The sequence below is a fragment of the Orbicella franksi genome, chromosome 11 (assembly GCF_964199315.1).
Source record: "Orbicella franksi chromosome 11, jaOrbFran1.1, whole genome shotgun sequence".
Lineage (NCBI taxonomy): Eukaryota > Metazoa > Cnidaria > Anthozoa > Scleractinia > Merulinidae > Orbicella > Orbicella franksi.
The window spans coordinates 13681357-13709280 of NC_138155.1; the positions used below are offsets into that span (position 1 = coordinate 13681357).

Sequence of the window (27924 nt, forward strand, 5' to 3'; positions counted from 1 at the left end):
TTTACTCGTGTGATAGCAAAGTCGAATACTTGAATGTTTATAATGTGACAAATGTATCTGCAATTCTAACGAATTTTCTTTTGTTCTTAGATGCTCGGCAAATTTTATTGATATACAAGATTAGAATTCCCAGGTCTAAATGTAAATTTAAACAACATTGTGTTAGTCTCACCATTTATCGGGGGTAAAAAGTCTTAAAGCGAAAATAATCTGTTATCAGGTGTTAAGTTTTTTATTGTTTTAACTCAAATAAGAAAGAGTGAAAATTACCTTTACCCCCGCCTCACCTTCCCACCCCGGGGATGGCGGAGGGGCGGCGGGACGGAGTAAAAAGGGGACGTTCAGGCTGGCTGTTACCCTCTATTCAAATCTTGGAGCTGGATTAAGCCAGTTTAATTCAGTTTAAGAAAAAATCTTGACATTTTGCCAGTGAAAATATGATTATGTTAAGCTCCTGGAAGGGTAAAACGTTTCTCTCATTAATCCTTTATGTTTCTTTATTTTAGTATTTTAGACTTTCTACAGTCGGTGCGATGTTTTACCGATTTTTTACCCACTCACCCATTCAGATGTAGATCTTCAATAGGTTTGAGATTGCCTCAAACAATTTGTTGGCTAGCCTTCTGGAGAACACGAAAATTGGTGGAAGCACTCGCTGCCCACATCATTTCCCGTTCTCCCAAACTTCGACTCGTGTTTCTCAGAAGAACCACAAAAAAAGTTTTCTATTTGATATTCGAGGATAAAAACTACGTTATAGAGTCTTTGATTTTACCATCAACATCACGCACATTCTCGCTGGTAGACTCGATTTCCGCTGCTCTCTCGAGTCCACTCTTCTTTCCCGAACAGCGGCTGGTAATCGAGCGTACCTCACTGGTTGAACAGTCGTTTTGCATGAGGCATATTGTTAGCTTTAGAAGGATTCGAAAATCCGTCAATCCGAGCTGAACAGATTGAATTGTTCCGTTGCGTTGGTTAGAAAGGTACTTTTTTTCTGAGTCGAAGTCGGATGATTTGCTGAGCTTATATGGTGTATAACTGGATATCCGCCAATATGATTCCGAGTGGTAGCTCTGCGGATCCACTGGCATCCTATCCAGGGAGGAGTGGGGATACTCATAGCGGCCTTAAATTACGGAAACCGGGGATAAGCACCGGCCTGATAGGCCTCCAGGTTCAAAAATGAGCTTACTGAAATAAGCTCTGATCCGTCACTGTGAGTAATAACTACTGACCTTTTTGGGCACACCTCTTTTGCCTACGTCACACTGAGAAAGACAGTAAGATGTGGTCACTTGTAATCAATATTTCAATAGTTCTGGCTTCTGATGTACAGATCTCACATAGTTCCTGCAATGTTTAGTTTGTAACATGTGTTCCCTATTTCCTCCTTTTGGACAGGAAGTGTCCTATTTCTTTCCCCAACGCAAAAGTAAGCCTGCCACAACAGTTGCATTTTCCTAGGCCTGTGGTTTGATTTTGATTTTGATGGGAAGTATCATATATATGTGAAATATCTGTAGACAAAGTTAGCTTTTAGATTTAAGTTTTCATTCAAGCTGTTACATAGAGTGTTCTACAAGAGTTAGATATTACCTAATGATAGTGTGCAGATCAAAACACCTCTTCAGATTCTGGTTCCCCTCGACTCTCAGGTTTTTCGGGTAGCCAGCTGAACACCCCTATCATGTTTGCTTCGATATAACATTTTAATTATTTTTCTCTTTTTACTCTGGAGTGAAATAAAATTTTGCTGTCGTCGTCGTCGTCGTCGTCGTTGTTGATGTTAAGTAAATCCCTCTCGCATGGGTAAGTTGTTATGTGCTCTCTCGACAGGCGTTTTTACTCTACACACTAAAAACCGGTAATAAAAATAGCTATTTTAGCTTAAATAACACTCTTTAAGGAGGTTCTCCTCTGTTTAAGCAAATCGCTATTGAATTGCAGCAAAATGGTTAACATCAGAAACAAAGCACTTCAATGAGCGACAAATGAGTAACAGCATACTCATAACAACAAGAACATGATGATTAAATAAGTCAGATACGGATAGCATCATTAAATAACAACGTGGTAGTTCTAGAAACTATACTAATAATATTTTCTTGAATAATCCTGAATTCTGTCGCCCTGAGAAATAACTTACTTATTTATTACTGCTTACTGATATATGGAAGAAGTGTTCCTAAAACTGAAAGTTGCGATATAAAAATTCTACAAACTATTTAAAAAATATTTTCCTACTCCTGACTTGATCAGTTAGTGAAAATTTAAATCGTATTTACTTCAAAAGCAAACTGCAGTTAATATCAGCAACGAAATCGTACTTAAATCACTATAGAGCAAACAAGCAATCTGGTATTATATAAAACAAGGCTGACTAAATAAATGCTATATGGATAACACTATTCCATAACAATGGCAAAGTAATAGGTAACTGGGTGAAGTTATGTACACCAGAATAATTTGCTCCCAAGAATCTACGACTTCTGTTTCTTGAATACCAGAGATGTTCACCGATATCATACGTGGGAGATCGAATCAAAACGTGTTTATACACCGACCAAGAACTAATTGTGGCAAATTCACATTTTTTAAATCTCTGTTTAGTTTATATTTTTGTTGCGTGGAAATAAAGAAACTTGAGACTTGAAATCGTAAGTTAACATTTGCAAACCGTTACATTTAATGAAGTGTACACGTTAAACTTAACACGTACTTTGATATATATGTAACTATATCTTACTCAGTGACAGCTCATCAAGGATAAAGTTTGTTAAATAAAAATACTATTTCATCCTGAACACAACACACACACACACACACACACACACACTTAACGATTGCCGTGCATAAAAGCTATAATAGCCACCAGTAAGTCATATTTACTCTTATTTAACAGACACTTGACCATTTTCCTAATTTCTTTGTAGTGGTGCTCGTCTTGACTTGCTCACTTGCTGGTTCATCTTGAGCTCCAAGATCTTCAACCTTGGAGTATTTCACGCTGTCATATTTCCCCATGTTGACCAGTTCCGTGTATGTCTGAAAGAAATAATAGTAAAAAATTAGTACTACAAAAGGTATTAAGTATCAATCATTAACGCAGAATGAACCGGATGGGGTTAGTGATTGAAAATGTAAAAATGTTCAGTGGCTAAAATCTTGGCTGTTCGCAGCTGTTGATTTCTACCCTTAAAAATTTCTACAATAGGAAGCTTATTTTTTTCGAAAATTTTAAATCAGAAAATATTTCTACAATTGTTATCATCATTATGGTCCTAGAGCAAGTCCATAAGATTTTGTTAACCTGGATTATTGATTGACTCATTATTACAAACCTCCTCACGAAGGTATGTATCCATTCTTTGTCGTAGGTTTTCAAAAGGAGGACGGAAGTCAGGGTTTAAGTTCCAGCACCTAATCATTATATCATACCTAGAAAAAAAAACAAAAAAAGTTATAACCATTGCCCATGATTGCCAGACTCATTTTATTTTGAAACAGCCCGAGAGAATGATTAAGTTAAAATGACTGATAATCTTCCCCTTAACCCTTTGAATACCAACTACGCATATATACGTAATTAATGGTCGTGTCCTTTGTACCACTTGTGACGTCATCAATTTAAATGTCGTCAGATATTCTTGATAAGCAAATAGTAGTGCTAGGCTAGCCCTTTCCGCACAATGGTCAGGTTTAGATATCGACGACATTCCGACGTCGCAAATCGAAAAACAACGTTATCAGTTTTGGTGCAAAAACGGTGGTAAAATGGTCCACTACGCCTATGATTGATCAAGGTCCATTTCTAGGCTTTGCCCGTAATTAACATCCAACTTTTCACTACAGCCAGAAAGAACATACAATGCAAAAGGTAGCCAGTGTAAAAGGGCCGAGAAAAACAGAAAGGAAAGGGCCAACAAACGAAATCGAGAACGGTTAATGGCAAAAAATAAAAAAGAAGTCCAAATTTTGGCTTATGCGCATGCCCGAAATTGAAGTTTTGCTCAATTTTGTACCTAATCCTCGCAAAATCTCTCCTTTTAGTAAAAAAAGCTTTTTTAGCAAAACTTAGGCTTATTTAGCGTCGTGGCAGCTAAAAAACCTGACTAAACGGTTAAAAACGGTATTTTTTGGCGAAAGTTTGGTATTCAAAGGGTTAAGCAATTTAAATTTAATTTAAGTTAAGCAATTTTTGCCACATAGCATGATTGACAAAAACTTGCGTACATTTAACAAGACACCGAAACATCTGTAGCAAATAGTCACGGACTTCTCAACATCCTTTGAATATTGAGCCAATTAGACTGGGAAAATAATCAATTCGGTGAAAAGTGCTTGACCTCTGCTGAAGACAATGAGGAAGATAAATACAATTGTTTAGATATTTTTTTTTTAGCCAAAGTCAAGAATAGACAAACCCTATCAAGGGCAATGTGTGCAAATCGTGGCATACGGCAATTGTAATATGGCAAGGCAGTCTTGAGGAAAATCCAAACATTCTGATTGGTCCTTTCTTAGTTGGGATTTTTCCATGCGGACCTTTCCATGGAAAAGGTCAAAAATCATGTATTTTCCGTTTTTGAAAGCCGGCGAATTCAAAATTAGCAACTTCCATGGAGTGCCATATAATAAACTACTTACTTGCCAGGCTTGTTCCGGTCGTACCTGGAAATATTGGCCCAACATTTCCAGGCCTTCGGTCGTTTTTGTACGGACCTCGCTGCACAAGAACTAACATTCCCTAGTACGGCCCTCATGTTCGGTCAGTAGGCGGTTAATACTCAGTGGAGACAGACCCAATCAGATTCCCAGATAACATGATAATATTTGAAAATTTCTCGTGGGCGTGTTAAACAATCGCAACGCGCTCACAGTTACTGAGTATAACTTAACGTAAAAACGTATATAATGGCTAGCAAACAGACTTACAATTGGTCGTCAATATGGTCAGGCCTTGGCATTTGATATCCATTCAGGACTGCTTGAACCACTCTTCCTTCTGACCATCCTGGGTATGGAATTCCTCCTGTCAAGGAATACAGGTGTGTTTTAACTCAGTTACAAGTTATTCTTTAGGAAAATACTCTTTCATGTTTCATCAACCTATCTGCCAATATAAGTGTGCTGCGATCTGCTGGCTAGTTGTTTGGCTTTTGGGTTCTGTTCTGTTTCGCTTTTTTGTTGCAGTCGTTATTCAACAAATTTTTAAACTTACCGATGGTGAAGATCTCATACAAGACAATTCCATAAGACCACCTGTAGATTAGTAATATAGATCAGAGCTGGATATACTAGTGTACTATTTACAAAGACCGGAAGAGATAAAATGGATGATAATTAAGCGCGGCTTTATAGACGAGGCAAAATTGTATACTACCATTCTGCAAATTAGAGAGTGAAATGTAAAATTATAGCAAAATTATGGCTTTTAATTAATTTCTCTCGCGTTCTTTTCAAATTCTTCGAAATTTATTCAGCTAATGGTAAACTACAGATGGAATCCCTAGTACACTAATTTGCACTGACTTAGGACTATCAAAAAAACATCATTATTTAACCATGAATTTGCCTCCTACGGTCTTAACTAACAGGCGTCACGCATGCTCATTGTGTTGGTATTGCCTTACCTCATCAAGTCTGGCTTTCAAATCCAGCGAGAATGTGTTGCAGTAATGGCTAGCAGTATTTGTAGAGTCGTTGCAAGTTATAGGGAGATTAAAAGCGCGGCTACACTAGGTAATTTTTATTACAACTTACCTTCCAATTTGGTTGCAACAAAGTCGCCTGAAAACGCCTTTTGTAACATTAAAATTAAAATTTCAAGGAATGTTACAAAACATGTCTGGAAACGTTGTTCTTGCAGCAAACGTTGCACGAAGTAGAATCATATTGCACTTTTTGCAACGTTGACTGGGAAGAAAATGTTGTGAAACTCGTTTATTTCAGGAGGCATTATACTACGCAACGTCTCGCGCAACTTGTCTTGAAACGGTGCGACAGAATTGCGAGACAATTTGCAAAAAAAATCGTGTAGTGTAGCAGTGTCTTAACTCAGTGAGGCAGAACTGGAAGGGTAATATTGTACATACACATCACTTTGGGTTGAGAGCGCAGAAAGATCTCCTGAAAGAATCTCAGGTGCAGTCCATTTAATCGGCATACAGCCCTGAAAATACAATCAATATAAACCCATGAACTACGACCTGTTGGAAATCTTATTAACCAAATAAATATTCGAAAACTCGAAGTGGCTTGGTAAACAAATGGATGTAACACAAGCTGATTACAATTTGATAAAAAAAAAATTGGAGGTTGTGGAACCTTTTTTGAGTTATGAGCAGTTGAAAGATAAAATCGAGGGTTATAACGGCCTATGCTATTCCTATGGTAACCTTTTACGTAAGGAAAAGAACTACAACTCGTTTACGAATGATTGAATGTTCATTTGATGTCACTATTGCACCAGCTTTCAACTAAAAAGAGAGGTAGTATTCATCAAAGAAATACTGAAAAATGCTGGGCACAGCTGTGAGCTCCCCTGTGTTAATTGATGTGGCTGTTTAAAATTACAAATTGAGATACCTTTTTAGCATTTCCATGTCCATATTTGAAATCTTGATAAGCCAGACCAAAGTCGGTAACTTTGCAAACAAAGTTGTCATCAAGAAGAACATTACGAGCTGCAAGGTCACGATGGATTATCTACAAAAAGGTATTATCTTAGATTTTGAATATGATAACTCTTGTCAAAAAGAATCATTTAGTTATTACCCTTTTGAAACAAAAAACATCAATTTTACAGAAGCCTATGCCTTTTCTATAATGTTTGGAACTGGGGACCTTAATTCTTAATCAAATCTTCCGAAGAAGTCAGCGGTAGATTACAATTCAGGGATAGGAGATGAGTTAAACACTAAAATAATTGCAAAAGCTGCAATCAGCATTTTAAAAAGTTGATTGAAGACACTTAACAACCTCTGCAATGTTCGAGCATTAACAAGGTAATATATTTCCACTTCCAGTACATATCACTGTGCTGGACTCCAGATCAACTGGTGTGGGATCCAGACCTGACTACAACATCCTGTAGTGCCTTCAGCTCAAGGCACTTTACTCTCGCAATGCCTCTCCCACCCAAGGTGCATAAAACGGGTACCAGCAAATTTAATGCTGAGGGCAAATCTGCGAAGGACTACCATTCCTTCCAGGAGGGTGTAGAAATACTCCTAGTCACTGGCCTAGTGGGTCAATAGACTCTGACACAGACTTTACACCATGTGCAGTTGAAAACTGCAAATAACTGAAAATAAGCTTAAGAAAATCCCAAAACAACTAACATACTGTTCTACCAGTTAAAGATTTAGGGTTTGTCCAAATGTGGTGTAAAATTCAGATTCAGTAGGAATTTTAAGTGTTGGAGTCTTAGCTTGTGCAATTTTGTCGCAGTCAGATTTCTGAGAGATGTTTACTTACGCCTCTTGATCCAAGAAACACCATACCAGCAGCAATTTGTTTGGCAAACAGCACTAGGTCATATATTTCCAGCTCTGGAACACCCCCCTGTCCAAGATGATACTTATCATGAACTCCACGACTTTTCCTCAGATAACCCAGCAGGTCACCACACGCCAAGTACTCCATGATCATCATTGGATGAACTGAGAGCAGAGAAAGTGGTAAACACTAAACACTACTTATCTACAATCAAGTCATCTTTTGAGGTACTCTATATGTTTGCGACATTTGATAGAAGAAGCGGCCTAATGATAAGAGTACTGTTAAGTACAAAGGATCAAGTAGTCCAGGTGTAGGCCCTCGGAGATGTCAATGCGCTGGCGGTTGGGCAAGACATTTACCCTCATGAAACCTACTTACTTAGACGTAATATACAGAAGGACCGTGTTTGGCCACGTTTTCATATTTCAGTTTTTTTATTATTATTATCGCACACTATTTACAGAAAAACAACTTAACGTAAGATGGCCACGTTGGGGGTAAACTGTAAATGACTATCATCCGATTCAGGGGAAGGAGCAATAGTGCAAGTCACTTCTTGCAGAATCCAGTGGAAAAAAAATTAAGTGACTTCCGAATCCAGTGACTACAGAATGAAGTGACTACAGAATCAAATGGTTCTAGAATCCAGTGACTTAACTAACATAACTAAGTGGCTACAGAATCCAGTGGCCACAGAAGTCTTTTAATTTGAAGTCTTTTTCCTGCTTTTTTCTCGTTAAAACAAGCTAAAACAGATACTTCCGAAAAAATTACCAGTTTAGGTTTCATGTGCAGATGGTTAAACTAAAGTTTCAATGTAGTGACAGTAGGGCATAAACCTAAAAATATTAACATTTAATCTCAGTTATTGCATCTTTTTACCTTGGGTTGTAACACAGCCAATAAACTGAACAATGTTTGCCTGACGGTTAACTCCAAGAAGTTTTCCCAGCTCAATTTCTCTCATCAGAGACTTCCTTCCATCTTTCCCAGAAGTGGCTACAACGTAAGACCACAATATAAAATAAGGTACAAATCACTTATGGTATGTAGTTATTCATTAAAAACTGAATCATTGGATAATACAATTCGAGAGTTTTAATTGGCTTAGCCATCATGGGTTATGAGCCATTATACCATGCTCCACAAATATGGTGAGCATACGCGTGAATTTTTGGGGCGGTCTCTTTTTTATTTTAGTCTAGTTTTCTATATTTTGGGGGTGTTTACAACTATTCCACTCGCGCTTGTTGGATATGACATGATTATAGCCAACTCGACGCTATACGCCTCATTGGCTATCTACCATCTCATATTCGATGCGCCCTCTTGGAATAGTTGTTAAATAAACTATTGAAAAAATACAACTGCCATGCAACGGTTCAGCGAGTACTGTAACTACCATCATCTTTTTGTGGTCATGGGGAATCAGAACTACAAAACTACAAGTTTGAATATGGTCAAATTAGATGCAACAACACTCAACACGTCGCAACATGCCACAACAGGGTGGCCAATAGTGTGCAACACGTTGCACCCAACAATGTTGCGTTGAAATGTTGCAATCGTTTGGCCGGGGCTTTAAACTCGCAAAACTACTCTCATATGCTTCAAGTTGCAAAAAGCAAACAAAAACAATGCACAACTATTTTTGCTTCATTTCGTTGCATCTACACTGCTGTACATAAATATCATTTTAATGTAATTAAATATTTAATATATATTTAATATAGAACAATAACTAAGAAGTTTGAGTATCTTGGAGACCTTTGACCACACACAGAGGACAGTAAGCCTGTAGTAAGAGACAACAAAATTTTTAAAATATTCCTGCTTCTGTAAATGGAATTTACAGTGGAAAGGAGCGTAACTGGACAACTGAATAGATACAAGTGTGAAATTAGTACCATTGTCACCAGCGCTTCTGAAATGAAACAAGGGAATCATTTTTGTGCTATGATGCAAAACAGCCACTGACTGCCTGACTGCTAAACAGATAGAGTCTGTGTGTACATCACCAAATAGAATCGCACATGTCTGAGTTTAACCTGCCACTCCTACATGATCTTACGTGTAAAGCATTTTGCAGCAACTGTCCGATTTCCAGGTTTTCCATCCGGTTCACTCAAAAGTGCTTTCCAGACTGCTCCAAATGCCCCCTTACCAATGACCTCTTGAAGTTGTAAACGGCCAACTGCAATCTCCCATTCATCCACTTCAACGTTACAGAACTGCATCTCAACTGCTTGCTCTTGATCAAATCTAAACAATTTTACCCAATACTTTATCATCACTCTTTGAATAAATTGTTAAAGAGAATCTTGCTCGGCCAATATATATGACTAAGTACTCAAAGACGAAAGGTCGACCCTAGCCTGCACCTATAATTATTAAAATTCTAAAGAGCTTTTTTATTTAAAGGTAGAGGCAATTATTCAGATCAGTTTTGTAATATTTTTCTAAAACACAAGGGTTTAGAATTTCAATATCAGAACTCATGATAACACCTCTTTGACAGCTTCAGTGTATAGTGGTATAGTAATTTCTCACAAAAGACACCACTGCTTTTACATGTAGGTTATCATTGAGGCGAATGTATCTTTTGGATTTTGTCACTTCGAAGACATTCTGATGATAGTGCCCCTTTGAAAATAAATGTTTATTGGTGGTTTTAGGTGGATAGGCAAAAAGAGTGAAGCAAAAAAGTAGTAAAATAAAAATAAGAGTTCACTTTCGACTTACAGTCTTGCCACAGCTGTATATACCCAGTGAAGGATAACGAAAGATACGTTTGTATGAAAGAAACAGAAGAAACAAACACAATAAAACCAGGTTTAATATAGGCCAGACCTTGAAATACTCTATACAGAGTCAGAGGGTGAGTTTAATTAACAACAACAACTATCATTTTGCCAAAGACATTTGATGGAGAAGGACACCCATGCTCTAAAAATTGGTATTTGCTGTATATAATGTAGCTAAATCAGCGGGCAACAATTTATCTCTAAGGGTAAGCAGTTTTACTAAAGTCATGTGTTTTACATTACACTGAAATTGAATACGCCATTTCCAAGTTACCTTGAGCCTCTGTTTCAAAACGAGTGCTTGTGCAAAAACTTTCATATGATAATGAGTTGGATTTGCATGAAAATGTACCTGTAAGGGAAACACTTTTTCATTTGAATGGTTTCGCACAGACTTGTTTTGACATAGCGGCAAAAGGCAACTCAAAAATGGTCTATTTGTCATGAATCGTTGAATGTGTGCATGGTAAATCAACATCGACTTTTTCTTCCTTAAAACAAAATCTGAAAAGAAAAACAGAAAACTAAGATAAAAAAAAATGTTAATCAGTTATGGTTTTTACTTGCTCTTCGACGTTTGCAAATGCACCAACCAACGGCAAATATAACAACGCAACCAAACAGGGATCCCACAATATAATACCACTCCACAGCCAGCCTGGCAATAGAACCTGAAAAGGGAGCCTTTAGTATTATTATACAAGCCTTCATTTTCAAAGTTTTCTATGCTACTTATTGTTATTCTAGTGGGAAAAACACTGAATGGTTAGCCCACTGGACTTGAGACCAAGCAGTCGTGGCCAGGATCATTACATTGTGATCTTGGGAAAGACACTCTACACTCACTTTGCCACTGTCAACCCAGCCTTGATTGTTCAAAAGCTAATTAGAACCAACCCAAGAGGAACCTAAATGTGGAGGTGTCTGGACTTCCCATACAACAAAATCCACATAGTTTATTTTCAAATAGAAGGCAGTTAGTCACACTATAACATGAACTGATAAGGTACGATAAAAAGGGTTGTTCCTTTAATAGATAGCCTGAAGCTTGCAAAAATGTAGGACAAGGCAACATTAATGCCCAGTTGATTACATGTACATTATGAAATCATATAATATATGTAATATTACAGCATTGTAAACTCCTCTGCCATCATTCTACAAAATTTAGTCACAGCTAGTTCTATCCATTAAGTCATAACTTAACAGTGACAGGGCAAGACCAATTGCAACATGTTTCACTGCATGTATCTCTGTGGACAAAATAATTAAAAATTATTCTGTGTTTAATGAATGGAAAAGTCATCTTACCATTGACATTGATCTTCACAGTGGAACGGGCCCCAATACCTGGTCTGTTACGTGCTTCACAAGAATATTCCCCGCTATCACCTTCCACAACATCCTCAATAAAAAGTTCGCTCAATTTATCATCTACTCGTGTATCAATCTGTGCTCTTGGGATTACTTCATCATCATTTTTCTTCCATTTGATTGCCACAGTTACTTTATTGACTTTACAAGTTAATCTGAGCTCATCTCCTACTGTCAGTTTTGGATAAGGCCTTGGGCTCACTTCGGCGCTGGGTTTTTCTTTTTAGTCAAATAATCCAACAATAGACAAAGGTTAAGAGATTCAAAACATTCCAGTCATTCATGGGCATATATGTTCAAAAGACTTTTTGGTGCATTTATTTTGGGAAGAGCTTAGTATAAAAAGTGAAGGGAGAGGGGGCAATTTTTTTATTTTTTATTTTTATTTTTGGAATGTTGCACCTCAAAACTATTTGGGTTTATATTCGGAAATGATGTCGTGTATGAAAAAGGTTAGTGTACAAAGGTATAGTGTGGACTAAGGTATAGTATAGATTCTAAGCATAATATTATGAATTCTACATGCATTTATTAAGTGAACATCAAAGACAAAGGAAAAAGTTTAAAATTAAGACTCGAGTTAGGAGAATAAGACATCAGTAAGTACTCTTGAGGTTTACTTGAAACGACACTATACGCAATTGAAAGTATCGCGCGAGTTACATGAACTTCTGATTGACTAGATATCCAGATACATCCAGGCCTGAAGTTATCTTTCTTTAGAACTAATTAATTTTATTTTGTAACTACAATGATCGTATATAAGGTAGACTGTTTTTCTGCTTACCAAAAACATGAAGATATGCAGAGGAAGTTGTTGAGTTTGCTTTGTTTTCTGCTAAACACTTGTAGATGCCTTCCATTTGTTTCGTAGTGTGAGGTAACTCCAGGAATGATCCTTTATCAAGACTGGTTTGATTGACAGCTGATGGAAGGTCCCCATCATTGAATGTCCAGGTCAGTGTTGGCTTGGGAACACCTGTCGCTTTGCAGCTAAAGTCTGCTGGGTAGCCTTCAGGAACAGACTTGTTTCTTGGAGAAACACAAATCTGAGGAGAGACTATTGGCCAAACAAACTATTTTAAACTGATGGTCTAAGCTACATGTAGGGCAATCAAATAATTCAGCTATTAAACATATTTCGCCTTTGTTCTTTTTGTGAGCCTGAAACATACATTTGAGCTTAAACTTCGAATAAAACATCCTTTGAAAACATATGGTTGCCAAAGACGCGTCAAGAAACCTAACCAAACCATTAACACAGCTTAACTTTCACGAAAAAGTCAAAAAGTTTGACATCACAAATAACTTCAATGCTGTCTAAGTTAGAAAAGTTTGAAATCAAAAGGGACTTTAGGCACGCTTCAAGGTGAATAGGGTTACTTAACAATATGGCCAAGTACAAAATATTTGCTTACAGCCTTGCCCATAGGTCCACTGTTTTGTGTTATGTTTTTTTTCCAAGTTTAAAATAATAATTCTGATTTCATTTACTTGTTCCAAAAGCTCACAGCACTATCTAAAGCCAACTTACAAAAGATACAAGTTTCACTTAAACTTAACTATAAGAGGATAAAGAGTGGAAGAAAAGGAACAATTTCTTCCAAATGGCATTGAAAACAAAAGATCCTAGAAACCAAATCAATGTCTTTATAAAATCAAAATCAGGTGACATGTTTTCACCTTTGTTACGGTAACTTATTAACTTAATTAAAATTTAAGGTTATCCTTTTCTCCAACCCCTGAAAGTAGTAAGAAAAGATTTCTTTATTCAAAGGAATGAGGATTGTTGCTTTGAACATTTATAAGAAATTAAAATTAGTCTTGATTGGCACAGATAAAAGTTTAAAAATAATGTTCAGTTTCCAATGGGGGGGAAAATGAAAATGCTACACAAGTATACTTTTTGTGTACAATGAGTACACCAACCCTATTCTTAAACTAAAGCTATTGATGACATCACTTGATTAGAAAGTGCAATAACTTTGAACAACTGAACCAAAGTTTCCATTAAACCAGTTCAGTAATTGATAGGAAACCATCCTCTTAACACTTTTACTCACAAGTCATTTGCATTACCTGTTACGTCAATCCAAAAAAATGCGTTAGTCTTCCCTGCCCAGTTTACAGCTGTACATTCATACAAGCCTGCATGGTCGAAAGTCACGTGATTTACAGTGTATGTGTTATTGTTACCAAGATCCACGCCATTCTTAGTCCAGTTAATCTGCAGCGGATGATCTCCCCTTCCAGTGCATTTCATAGTAAATGTGGAATTCAGTTCAACGGATCGATTTCTGAGTTCAGGATGTAGTTCAGGTGGAGCTTGAAAAGCAAAAGAATTAACTGAAGAATTGAATTTGTTGTTTTCGTGTAATTTCCAAGCCTTCATGTTGCTTTTTAAAACTAAATAAGTACACTAACTCAGTCAAGGTGGCCAAATACAGTTTATGATACCCGTGTTTCATTCACTATCTTGTTTTAGAAACCCTTGATACTATAGTCGCCAAAATTGGCAACACCCAAGTTAACAACACTGACGTTTGTTTGATAGTTTAGCTGACGTATGTGCCATTGCCATGGCGACACAAATAAATATAAACAGGCGTAAAAAAATCAGTTTTGTCTCTGCATAAAATTCACTATTTGCATGCACCAAGCTCGTTACAATCCCACAAGTTAAACTGTTTTAATAATAATAGATAAAGGGATTTTTAATTATACCTTGTTGAAAGAAAACAGGAATATCTGGAATTTTTTCCTGTTAAATTTCTTTTTATTTTTTCAATACTCCAGTTGCGTATTTCCAAAAGTATATTCTTGCCAAAATGTTGTGAAATTCTAATGAGATGTTTTTAAGAAATAGGCTTATTTCCGAGAAAGCTATTCTGCACTCACTCCCACTTTTTTTACTAACTACGCATGCCCTGCATTTAACTGGTTTCAACTGGTTTCAGGTTTACAGATCCTATGTTTTGGCATGTATTATAAGGATGAATATCTTTAGAATGTTTGAAATTAAAATTCCCGTCAACTAAACAATTTAAAGCCTTTAAGGTTTTAAATTGCTTGGTTGCCTGGAATTTTAATTTTAAAAAACAGCAGCAAATGGTGAAGTTTACCCCTTGTGGCCATGCTAACCTAGACAAGCTGTGTAAGAGCATTGGTTGCTGCTCAAGAAGTGCTTAAGTTTGTCTCGAGTAATCTTGGCAGCCCATGAGTGTGACATTCAATTGTACCCCCTCCAAGTGACATCTGCATAGTCAAGGATTTGCATTGCCGTGGCCTTGATGAAAAGCACCCTTGTTTCTCTTGGGAGTAAGGTTTTAATTTGTTGGAGTGAGCAACATAAAATTCTAAATAATACTCGTGATGGTTAGTATATTCATGATAATTATTTTTAACTTACTTTTAACTCTTATAAGTTTGCTGTCAGTGAAATTACCACCAGCATTTTGTGCTATACAGGTGTATCTCCCTTCGACTCTGTCTGTTATATTTGTTAAGAGCAGAGTTCTCTTCAACTCGTCAACCAGAAGGTATCCATATTTAGAAATGGTTGATTGTCCTTCAGGGTCTCCAGTTTTAACAATTGATAGTTCTGGTTTAGGGAAGCCTTTAATAATGTTACAAGTCAGGTTGGCACTTTCTCCTTCTTGCAAGGGCTTGCTTGGCCCGAACATCTCAATAACTGGGCGAACTACAGAAAACAACAGTAAAACAATTAAACAGCATTGGAAGATAAAGATATAAATCTTGATAAGTTTTTTGGTTTAAGCAATGTCCAAAACCAGCAACTAGATTTCTAGCCAAGGAGGTTTATGGAAAAAAGTTAAATATATGGAGACTTTACCCCCAGGGCTCCATCATACCCTTTTATATATCCTTTATGACGGAAAAAGTACCCCTGTTACATATCTTCCATTGAAAATGGCACCCCTTTCGTTTCATATATCTAGATGGTAGGAACACTACATCCCTTTTCTACAATCGTGGACTGAGTGGCCCTTTAAATAAAAAGTCCGAAACTCCAGTATGAAAAAAGGAGAATAGGTAGAATCTCCCCATACCCCATTCTAGGTTTCCAATTTCATTGCAATCAATATGCCTACTCTACAATGAATCATTTATTTCTATTTGGAAATATTAAACCAAGGATTTCTTTTGAGCAATAAACAACAGTTCATAACTCTCAGTCCATCCATACATTGCATGGTAGTGCCTTCTAAATACAGCTGTTCATGAATATCATTTATAAAGTTGTCTGTCAAAATGCTTGATTTAAGTACGCTGTATTTCTCACTCACTTATGACAAGAACATTGATGGTTTGTTCTTTTGTTGTAACCCTTTTACTTCCTTTACTTTGTCTGAAGGTGCAGATGTATGTTCCCTTGTCTTGTGGGTGAACTGGATTGATGTACAAACTTCCATTAGAAAGTTGTGTAAATCTTCCCTGGTCCAGTAGTACTTTATCTTGTCTCTTCCACTCAATCTGCGGGGTTGGAGTTCCCTCAGCACTACAGCTTATAATCCCAGAAGCACCAGCACTAATAATTTGTTTAGGGTTTACCTCAGTAAACATTGCTATTAGAAGAAACAGTAACATTGTTTTGATAAATATCTGCAGTTCAAAAGCCTTCGATTGCTACTGTATCTTGAAACAAGTTTAATTTTATCCCAGTGGTTAACAATTAATTGAATTTTAGATTTACATTTACATGGACTTATTGAAAAAGAGAAACATTAATGTTTATTGAAATCAGACTTAAGGGCATCAGAAGTAAAATCGTCAGTTTATGCAATTTCAGGGACAAAATATAAACCCTAAATCTTGTCGAGACTTTGCAGATCTTCGCACGTTGTTTACATTTTGGTGACCTTTTGCTGAGCTAAACAGCAAATGTTCCCAAAGTTTGGTTTGACTGAACAATAACTTCATTTGGAGTATAAATAAAAGTTTACTTATAGAAAACAAGGAAAATGAAATGAAAGTTTCCTTGCTCAAATGAAGATCCTTTACAGTGAGCAAAAACGTGTCTATGCTAAGGGAAAGTTTATTTCAGTAAGCTCTTAACCAAACCAGCACTTAATTGAAAACTGCTTTAAAAAGTTAATTACATTATGCAATGCATGTCAATCATTTAACTACCAGATCTGAAGAAGTTGAAAAGTATTATACTTGTTAATTATTTCTTTTCTGACCTAGCCCAATTTATCGGTTACCTTCATTTAAGATAAATAAGTGTTTTCTACTGTACCATTGGTTAATTGTGTTGTTGAACATCCTGTAAATGAGATCACCTATATTTATGTGTGACAGGTGTACACAATCTGTTGAACATTGCTTGGCTTTATGGAGACAAAATCGTATGCATTTACAGCCTGAGGGAACTCCCCGTGAAAAGGTCGGGATGCTCTCATTTAGGAGTATACATCAAGGATTCTGGTCTCACTTAGGGTGTTGATGACAAAACGCCATTATTTTCAGCTGTCAAAGTATCTTTTAGTGTCCACTTGAACAAGTTATTACGAAAGAAAAGCTCTTATTTCCGTTGTTCAGCTCGATTTCCACCAGTCTCACAAGTCCGGTCTACTGACACGGGCTTCCTTCCTGAACAGCAGCTGGTAATCGAGCCTATTCCGGTTTACATGTAAATCTTTTAAGGGTCAAATAAAGCTCGAGCAATGACCAGATTGGTCTCCTTTTGGGGTTTAATTCATACTTTCTGATGAACATCCCCGACCTATTCATTTGAGAATCTCATTCCCCCCAAAGGTAGTGAGGGTGCACATTTTCAGACAGACACATATGGATAGGCTAAATGATCCAATAACTGTACCTAGCAAAAATAAGTTGGCCTACCATTGACATAGATGGTGTAGTATCGAGTGTATTCTAATCCCCTGCATTCATACGTTCCTCCATCAGAAAACTGAACGTTTTTTATGGTCAATTCACCATTTTTGTTTGCCTTTATCCTTGTCTCAGATGTAGAATTAATCTCTTGATGTTTGTTATTGAACCAAGTTATGTGATTGGTTTCACTTTCTAAGGAGCAGCGAATAATTTCACTGCTGTCGACATCCAAAAACTCTCGACCCACGTCCAAGATAGTTTTGTCCTCTGAAAGAAAAGACTTACACTTGACACATTGTGATATGCACAAGATTCAAAATCCCAGCATGCTTTAAATATAATTGACACAAAATAGATTTTGCTGAAACAAAATACTACAAGGAGTCAGCAACCATTTGTGTTACAAGGGGGTACGTTGACTTGTTGCCAATAAGCTAAATATTGTGATCACATAGTTTTGCTAAGAAATTCAGATAATAATATACTGCCTTAATGTCTTCCCACATTTCCATCCTATGACAGGTATAAAAATTCTGATTGACATCATTGCACTGAATTGGGTTCTGGTGTACGCATCAAAATGCCCAAAAAGGTATGGTACATGTGCATTATTTTATTGCAAAACAAAGTTAGTTCAGGGGCCAATTAAGACCAACCAATCAGATTGCTCAATTGCTAGTCCAGTATTCTCTAAGTTCTGGACTATGCACTGTCCAATGATCCCAGACAATCACTCTTGAAGATTTTCTCTAGTTTTTCAGCAAGTTCTTTCAAAAATGTAAGCCATAAGGCTTACAGTTTTGAAAGAAAGTGCTGTCACATACAAGATTCCCGTTCTTTCTGCTCCAACTCTCTTTCCCTTCTGTTTTATTTAACATCAGACATGACAGACGTGTACAAGCCTGGCCGTCTCCTAACCAGGATTGCGTGTTTGAAGTTTTCGATGTTTACAGTCCATGATTGTGGCCCTCGGTCTTTTTTATGCACACCCCGCTGCCCTCAGTCCATTCTGTCAAGAACCCAGGCAGGTATTCTCCAAGTATGACAAGGTACTCTCCAAGTATGACCCTCAAACTTGGTAAATATGATATACCCTTATAATTTATCTTCTGCCTTTTTGAACTTTTACTAGAAATTGCAATTCACTTAACGTGGGCTTAATAAAAGACTTGAATGTATTATCAATTTATGTCATGGTTGCATGCTGATCAAACAAAATGGAAAGAAAAATCTGTTGTGAAAAACGTTCTTGTTATAACCAACTAAGATCTCTAAAAACTAAGACATGCAAAGACCTACATGTAAAAAATTAAGACCTTCAAATCTTTGCCAAAATGGTCACTTACTTTTTGGTTCACACAATGCCTGAGCACCTTTGTCATCATTTTGACAGTCAACATTAAGCTTTCCATCAGTTCTTGGGCAGGATGCCAGCTCAGTTTCATTTCCATTGCAGGCTACATCAGACATTACAAAAGGACTGTCCTCATCCTTGACATCTGCCACAACAAATTCAGCCACTGCACGTTTGAAGCCAAGTTGACGACAAATAACTGTTACATCTTCAAAACTCCATTTGTTAGGACAGATCTTTCCCCACTTTCCATTGTAAAATATTTCAACTCTCCCGCCATATTCTAGATTTGTACCATTTAAACGCACAGGAACTTGTGAGAATACAAAAAAAGTTAAAGCTAAGTTAACAAATTGCTGAATATTAGTAGATTTTGCTTATTGCATCACAGGTAGAACATGCATGGCCCTTGCTGGAGATAAAAAGTTCTAAATAGCATTCATCCTCACAATCTGCTACTTATTGTCTTGAATGCATGGTAAAAGTAAAGTCTGTATACGAGCAAAGTGGCCCATCAGGCCGGAGTAGCATGAAGCAGCTAGGAGTATTGGATGGGGTGCTAGAGCCCACAGCAGGATTTCCCCCAGCATTAAGCTCACCAGTACCCATTTATACAGCTGGGTGGAGAGGGACACTGTGAGAGCAAAGTGTCTTGTCCGGCTCAAGAACACAAAGCAATGTCCCCAGCCAGGGCTTGACCCCAGACTGCTTGATCCGGAGACGGGCGCACTAACCATGACGCCACAATGCCTCCCTTAACACTCTTAAATGCATGACTTGTTAATTATATTCTCACTTAAAAAGCCAGCACGCTATTATCTAATTAAGTTAATTAACAATTAGACCCGTAGCCCGCAAGGGCTACGGGTCAATAGCCCATGAGGCGAAGCCGAATGGGCTATTGACCCGTGGCCCTTGAGGGCGAAGGGTCTAATTGTTTTAGTATCACCCAACTAGTCGGACAGAAAAGGTAATAATAAAGTTAGCAAATGCAAGTTGAAGAAATATTTATTTGGGAATAAAACGAAAGAAAGCCTCACGCTCGATGGCGCCAATTTCGCTACTCGATGACTATCACTAAAAGTCCCCTAGTAGCGTAGCCAATCAAAATGCAGGATTTGAATTAGTCCACTAGTTGGGTGATACTAATAGTTAATAGTTGTTTAAAATCTGACACTTGTTGTACTAACATGACACTGTTACTTCCCTACATAAGTTTACATCATTTTTACATCAGCATTTTCTTCTGTGTTTAATTATATACTTTGCACACCTAATAGAGGTTCTTACACCAGTTCAATCAGCCATCAGAACCTTTCAAACTTCTCCATAATCTAAAGCCGAAAAGCAGAAAATGGCTAAATGATTCTTTTTTCTCACAACCATATCCCTAGGGCTACATAAAACCAACCCTATTTCCTGTAAAAAACCTTATCCTCTAGCTCAGAGCTTGCTTCCTCATAGCAGCTAGGTTTCAGATTAAAAAACAGGATAAACATGAACTCTATCCAGCCAGTTTTATAAGTTGTTAATTTTGTTTTTGTTGCACATAATTTTGTAACTAATTTGCACAATGCCAAACTGGAACCTAGCATTTGCAAAGAAAAAACAACGAAATTAGGCAGCTTTAATCTACAATTAGTGAAATTACTGACTTGTGAAGAGTCAAGGCCAGGTAAGAAGAACAAATCAAATGTTCCCTGGAGTAGTAGCTAGCCACTTCGTTTCTTTCATACGTTTTGGCTTATTGTAAACTTCCGAAAATAACGACCCTTATTACTTTTGGAATTAGCAGCCTTTGGCGCTCCTTGTTGAAAGCTGAACTTTCTAGACTAGCCGTTTTGTACTAGAGATCGAACGTGACATTGCGTGACAAGCCGAACATTCTAGATAAGTCGTTTTGTATTGTTTTGTAACCCGGATGTGACGTTGCACGAATTTTTGTACCCCCCTGTAGGGGTTGTAGAAACATGTGCTCGAAAAATAAATATGGAGTCCAAACATGGTGACCCGCGACGTGTTTGATCGCTAGCCTCGAGTGTTGTTTGCGTTCGTTTGTCGCCAACACCGATCGAAATGAAGACGAAACAAATTGATCAGCTGAAGAGAGCTCGCACTGGGTTGAGAGGCTGGATGAAAAGGGATTTTGACGCTGTTAGAAACATGATTGAGTCCGACTCGCCTGAAATTGCTCGCGTGGAAGAAAAACTCGATTCGGTTGTTACGAGATTGCAGAAAGCTGAGGATCTGCAGATGGAAATCGAGAAGCTCTTGGACGATGACTCGCAAGTAGAAGATGAAGTGGACGCCCAAGGACCATGGTTCGATATGGTAAGAGAACGAATTCATGATGTGAAATTATGGTTAAAAAACAGCCAAAAGCAAAATACAAGTGAGAAGCCTGGACCCATTGCACCATCACCAAAACATACGTCAAGTGCGCCTAAAATGAAGTTGCCAAAAACCGACCTTAGGAAATTCTCGGGCGATGTGTTAGACTGGCCAGAATTTTGGGACATTTTCAGAGTAGCAATACATGATAACGTTGAAATACCTACTGTGCAGAAGTTTGTTTACTTAAAGTCCCTGCTATATGGCGAAGCCGCAGGATACATTGCAAACATCAAAACTGAAGAGGCAAACTATGAAGTTGCTGTACAACGCTTGACATCACGCTATGGCAAGGATGAAGTGCAAAAAACTCGCCTAATGACTAAACTAGCAGAAATGAAAGCACTTGAACAATCCAATAAAGCTAGAGAGATGCATTGGATGAGCTTTGTGCAACTGTGCGAGCGCTTGAAGTACAAGGAGTTACCACTGAACAATATGGAACCCTTTGATGCCTTTGATTGAATCAAAACTTCCCAAGGATTGGAGATTGGTGTGGGCCCGAGAAAAAGCTGGCTTATCAAAGGAGGATGTAACATTCTCGAGGCTGTTGAAATTTTTGGAACAGGAACTGGAAATTCGAGAGAGTGCTGACCAGACTGTTGCGATAGAACAGCCATCTAAACACCACCAGTCTATCGAAAAGGAAAAACCTTTGTTGCCAACTGCATCTGGTTTAATGGCTAAATCTGTAACCTGTACCTTCTGCAAGGGTCCACATAGTCCTAAACAGTGCTCTGTACCTATTTCAGTTGATGATCGCTTTAAGAAAGTGAAGGAGATAAGGGCTTGCTTTCGTTGTGCTCGAAGTGGACACCGGATGACTGCATGCAGGTTTCGAAAACCATGCCCGTGTGGACGAGGATCCCATATCCCTCAGCTATGCAAGACGGGCGGAGTGAAAATTCCAGAAGTTCAAAACCCCACTCCAAGTACGGGTAACCCACCAAACCACCCAAGTTGGAATCCTGCTGCCCCTCCTTATACACCAGCTAACCAGAGTCATTTGCCACCGTTATCTCAACCTTCAACAGCTGCTGTAATGTCTTCCGCTAAGACCGCTGACATCAAAACTGCTGGCGTGATGATGAGAACTGTATGTGTTGTTATTGGGGCTGTGGCTGTAAGAGCATTGTGTGACACTGGGGCCACTTTTACAATGATGTCATCATCTTTGGCTGCAAATATACCAAAGAGAGTTGTTGGAAAACGTCATTTGCGGATTGAGACACTTGGAGATGTGCTGGAAGGCGAATTCGATGTTGTGGAGGTGACTGCAAGGGGAATAAACCTTCCAAATACCTTTACCTTCCAAGCTGTAGTGATGGATGAGTTGTCTGGTGTCTTTGAGAGGGTGGAGCCTGAGTCCTATAGAGCCCTTCAAGAGGTTGTTGGTGGTTGTCCAGTCCTTGCTGATCTCGCAGTCCCTGGTACAGATAGTATTGGTATTGTGTTTGGAGAAGATTGCTATGACACCATTGTCCAAGGTATGACAATTAAATTGAGGAATGGTCTCAAAGGAACACCGACAATTTTTGGGTGGGTCCTTCATGGTGGAAGTGGATCCATTCCATTTGCGGGTGTGGCTGCCAGAGCTCATGTCCATGCATTTCGGGCCTCTGTTCATGAACAACTGCAGAACTTTTGGACTTTGGACCACCTTGGTGTTGCACGGGAGGAAGTGTTGGAACGAGACCTTGAGCTGGAGGTAAAGAATGCTATCCAACGCAACGAATCTGGGAAGTATGTTGTGTCGTGGCCTTGGAAACCTCAAGCCCGAAAGCATTTAGCACTTAACAAGGCCCTTTGTGAAACAAGGCTTCGTCGCATGGTGAGAAAGTTGACGCCTGAAGAGTACAAAGCATATGACATTCAGTTAAAAACACTCCTCGAAGAGGGTCACATTGAGCTGTTACCAGAAGCCTGCATTCCTCAGTCCTATCTTCCACATCGAGGAGTTGTTAAGCATGATCGGGAGACAACTAAACTGCGTATTGTGCATGATGTCTCAGCTAAGTCTGAAGGAGGCCTTTCTCTTAATGATGCCCTTGAGAAAGGACCAAACTTGTTACCGCTGTTGTGGGGCATACTTCTCCGTTTCAGAGTTGGCAAAGTCGGTGTTGTAGGTGATCTTGAAAAGGCATTTCTGCAGCTGTCGCTTCGTGAGGAAGACCGAAATGTTTGTTGCTTCTTGTGGCTCAACCCGCAAGGGGAGATTGAGGTGTACAGATACAAAAAGGTTTTCTTTGGTGCCAAATCATCACCATTTCTGCTGCAAGTAGTCCTGAAACAGCATTTAGAGGGTTTCATCAGTGAATCACAAATGGCTTCCCAGCTTCTTCGCAACCTTTACATGGATGACCCAGTGAACGCAATGGAGAACACTGAGGAAGCAAGGGAGTTCTGGCACGAAGCAGTGCGTATCTTTAAAGATGGTGGCTTTAACCTGCGGAAATTTCGGTCCAACGATCAAAATCTGCTCCACAAGTTTTCAGACAGCCAAGTGCAGCAACTTCACAAAGTACTTGGGGTTAGTTGGGACTTAAAATCTGATGAACTTCTTCCACTTGTTGATCTGGAAGTAATGGTACCCAAGAAACTTACGAAGTGAGAAGTGTTGTCCTGTCTGTCTAAGATTTACGACCCATGTGGGCTAGTGAGCCCGGCTGTCACTCCACTGAAGATTATTGTCCAAGACTGTTGGAAAGAGAAGCTCGGATGGGATGAGGAAGTTAACCCGGATTTGCGAAGGCGTGTTGAAGAAGTATTGAAAGGGTTGTCAGGAGGAAATCATCTGAGAGTAAACCGATGGTTGGGAATAACACCCTCTCAGTGCAAGGACACAAAACTGTCACTTCACGTTTTCTGTGACGCCTCCTCTAGAGCCTATGCTGTGGCAGCGTACATTCGTGTTGCAGATACAAATGGGGACGTAACAGTGAATCTTGTTGCTTCGAAATGTCGACTTGCCCCACCGAACGGAGACACGATACCTCGCCTTGAACTTCTTGGTGCCTTACTAGGAGCTCGACTTCTCAATTCACTGAGATTGGAGTACAGCGGTGTCTTTAAGATTAATGATGAATTCCTTTGGACAGATTCCAGTGTTGCTCTCTCATGGATAAGTCAGGGACCACGTGTGGGTGGAGTGTTTGTCGCTAACCGTGTGGAAGAGATTACTGCTGTTGGTGGAGTGTGGTCGTGGGTTCCAACAGATGAAAACCCTGCGGACTTACCTACTCGGGGTATGACGGTAGCTCAGTTGTCTGACTCCAAGAGTTGGTGGAGCGGCCCGGAATGGTTGAAACAACCTGAGGCAGAATGGCCGAAGCACCCAAAGAATGACACAGATGCTGCATTGCTGATGATGGCCGTAGCTGATAATCAAGAACCGAAATATGTGGAGGAAATTGTTGACCCACCCCGAACGAGCAAGTACCTTCGCACTTTGAGAAGTGTAGCTTGGATGCTACATTGGCGCAAGTCTCCTAAAAGTACCCAAAATATGCTGACCTCAGAAGAGTTGCAATATGCCAAAATGGTCATCCTGAAACAAGTGCAAAAGAAGTTTTTCTGGAGGGAATTAGAGTCAATGGAAAATAGTCGACCAGTTTACCGCCAGTCTAGTCTGCGGTCCTTACACCCGTTCTTGGAAGGAGGATTAATCAGGATGGGGGGTCGTTTGCAACAAGTGGAGGCGACCTTTGAGGAACTCCATCCAGTGCTGGTTAAGAAGTGTGGTGTTGTCAACCAATTGGTGCTTCATATTCACGAACAAATGCAACACGCTGGTACTGCAACAGTTATTTCAGAACTGAGACGCCAAGGGATTTGGATCCTGCGCTCTAAGAAATCAGTCTCATCAGTGGTACGGAAGTGCAGGAAATGTAGCAGGTTCTTGGCGGCTCCTGCATCTGAACAGACACCTCCTTTCCCTAGGTGTCGTGTAACTTGCAAGCGTCCCTTTGAAACAACTGGCATGGATCTAGGAGGACCGTTATACCTGAAGGATAACAGTAAGGTCTGGTTCGTAGTATTTACCTGCATGTCAGTTAGAGCCATTCATTTGGAACTTGTGACGTCGTTGTCTGTAGAAGCGTTGACTCGGGCACTGCAGAGATTTATGAACAGAAGAGGTGTCCCACAGTTGTGCATAAGTGATCACGGATCAAACTTTGTGGCGGTAGCTAAGTGGGTTAAAGAGAAGAATCTTGACATGAAGTGGCAATTTGTGGTGGAACGCGGACCTTGGTGGGGAGGAGCGTGGGAGAGGTTAGTGGGCATTGTTAAAGGCCTGCTACGTCGCTCGTTGGGCCATGATGTGCTTTCCTGGGAGGAATTAGTAACCGCTCTAACCGAGGTGGAGAAAGTCATCAACCGCCGGCCTATCACTTACTTGTGGGAGTCGAGCAATCCTGATGGTGGTGTTCCTATCCCTTTGTGTCCTGAAAAGTTCCTGTTGCCACCGCGAGAAGACATCAAGGAAGAAGAAAGAGAACTAAACATCTCTCATGAATTTCAACGGAGAAAAAAGTGGCTGTCCTCCATGAATGACATATGGAAGAAAGAATACTTGCATCAAGTGCTGGGTTCACAAGGGGAAGTTTGGAAGACTCAGCCAAATCCTTTAAAAGGAGAAGTTGTCCTTGTAGCTGATGACAGAGAGAAACGTCTAAATTGGAAGATGGGGGTTGTCCGGCAGCTCATTCTTGGCAGAGATGGAAGATGCCGTGCTGCGACTGTCCAGGTGAAGTCGGGACTGCTAACCCGACCAATTCGCAAACTGTACAAATTGGAGCTCTGTGCTGAATCTGACAATCTCCCGCCCATTACAAGCTCACCAGAGAGTACTGAACAAGATGGTGGGATGTTAGACAGCGAGGCCGAGACGATGGAGGATGAAGATGAAGAAGCTGAACCTGAAGTCACCCTTCCACAGAGGACTCGGAGAGGAAGAGAGATTGTTCGTCCAAGTCGCTATAAGGACTGACTAAGTCGCTTTAAGGACTGACCAAGTTACTTTAAGGACTGATTAAGTCGCAACAGGCTACCGCAAGTTGCGAGGTGGAGGATGTTGAAAGCTGAACTTTCTAGACTAGCCGTTTTGTACTAGAGATCGAACGTGACATTGCGTGACAAGCCGAACATTCTAGATAAGTCGTTTTGTATTGTTTTGTAACCCGGATGTGACGTTGCACGAATTGTTGTACCCCCCTATAGGGGTTGTAGAAACATGTGCTCGAAGAATAAATATGGAGTCCAAACACTCCTTACTTTCGAGGGCTCGTTACTTTCAGGGGGGTCATTACTTTTTGGCATATAAAGGAGATGGTAATTTATACCAAATTAGACTTAACACATAAAACACAAAGTTGGACCAGGCTAAGTCATACATAAATTAATTACCTTTACATAATTGTGTTTTGCTATCAATGTTACCCCCGCATTCTGTCAGTGGTGTACAATTAAAGTGGATTGATGTGTTTGAAGTATTGCTGCTGTCTGTGTGCCACATGCCATTATCATAACCCATGGCCTTGCAGGTCAAGTTTCCTTCATCTGTATCCCAACTTCTGGTACAAATTTTTTGCCAGCTACCGTTCTTGGAGATTGCCATTATGCCATGAGATGGGTTCTCTCCTGACTGAAAGCGTAGTGGAAATGCTGAAGAAAGAAAATGATACAATGGATTTTGTTTTAGAAGTCCAATTGATTCTATTCCTTGACGCAAATTCCATCCACACAGTAAATTACCAATCTTAATGTCTACCTTCATGGCAGCTGGACATGTTGTTACACTCCCTCACGACTGCTTTGGTTCCATTGCATTTCTTTCCACCATGTGCAGGCTCTGGATTAGCACACTCTCTTGTTCTTGCTTGTATGCCACTGATTGTCTTAGTACAGATACTCCATTGGCTCCATTTGCTCCAGCCACCATCAACTGACAAATAAATGTGTAAGAGATCAAAACAGACAAAATCATTTTACAATGTGTGTCCACCTATTTTTGAAATACTTACAGTACTTATCAAGGTTGCAATTTTCTTTCCTGAGTTTTTTCGAATTTACTAACTACATTTCCACTATCTTTAACTCCTCAATAAATTAATCAGTCAATGAAGCAATCAATCAGTCAGTCAGTCAGTCAGTCAGTCAGCCATCGATCAATGTAGAGTTTCATCCATTGACAATGTCAAGATAAACGTTCCAAGATCACTCATATATCGTGCATAAAAGGAACCCAATGAAACCTACAATATAATTGGGAGTACATTCAAGGATTTCTTCAATGCACCATGATTCAAGTGATCTTGGATCATTGATCCCAAAGGAATACACCGTAAGATCAACCTTTATGATTGCGAGGCTTAAAGGCCTTCTTACTTGGACAACTGTTTAGGTTGCATGACTGGGACTCAGAAAGCATTCCTTGGCAATAACGGCCATTCCCTTGTGGAGGAGGATTGGTACATGACCGCTGTCGAGTTTGATTTCCACCGCCACATGTCACAGTACACCTGTCCCAGGCTCCCCAAGATGACCAACCACCATCAACTAGAAAATTAATATTTTAAGTAGTTAAATACTTCCTTCACCCAGGAAATTGCAATTGAAAATAAGGACAATAAAACC

At 39.2% G+C, this 27924-nt stretch overlaps 1 protein-coding gene across 1 annotated transcript; it reads right to left on the reverse strand.

The window, feature by feature from the left end:
- On the reverse strand, nucleotides 1–27877 carry LOC145460362 (fibroblast growth factor receptor 1-A-like). The gene is made up of 21 exons (XM_081445145.1): nucleotides 27676–27877; nucleotides 27059–27232; nucleotides 26695–26952; nucleotides 18890–19210; nucleotides 17550–17810; nucleotides 15992–16270; nucleotides 15094–15384; nucleotides 13764–14009; nucleotides 12472–12744; nucleotides 11622–11903; nucleotides 10874–10981; nucleotides 10249–10261; nucleotides 9578–9768; nucleotides 8389–8505; nucleotides 7483–7667; nucleotides 6592–6711; nucleotides 6099–6175; nucleotides 5225–5265; nucleotides 4939–5035; nucleotides 3345–3441; nucleotides 1–3048 (listed from the first exon to the last, which is right to left on the reverse strand). Exons 1-21 carry the CDS (start codon nucleotides 27716–27718, stop codon nucleotides 2899–2901), a joined length of 3624 nt encoding a protein of 1207 aa, XP_081301271.1. The 5' UTR covers nucleotides 27719–27877; the 3' UTR covers nucleotides 1–2898.
- Nucleotides 27878–27924: the final 47 nt, after the last annotated feature.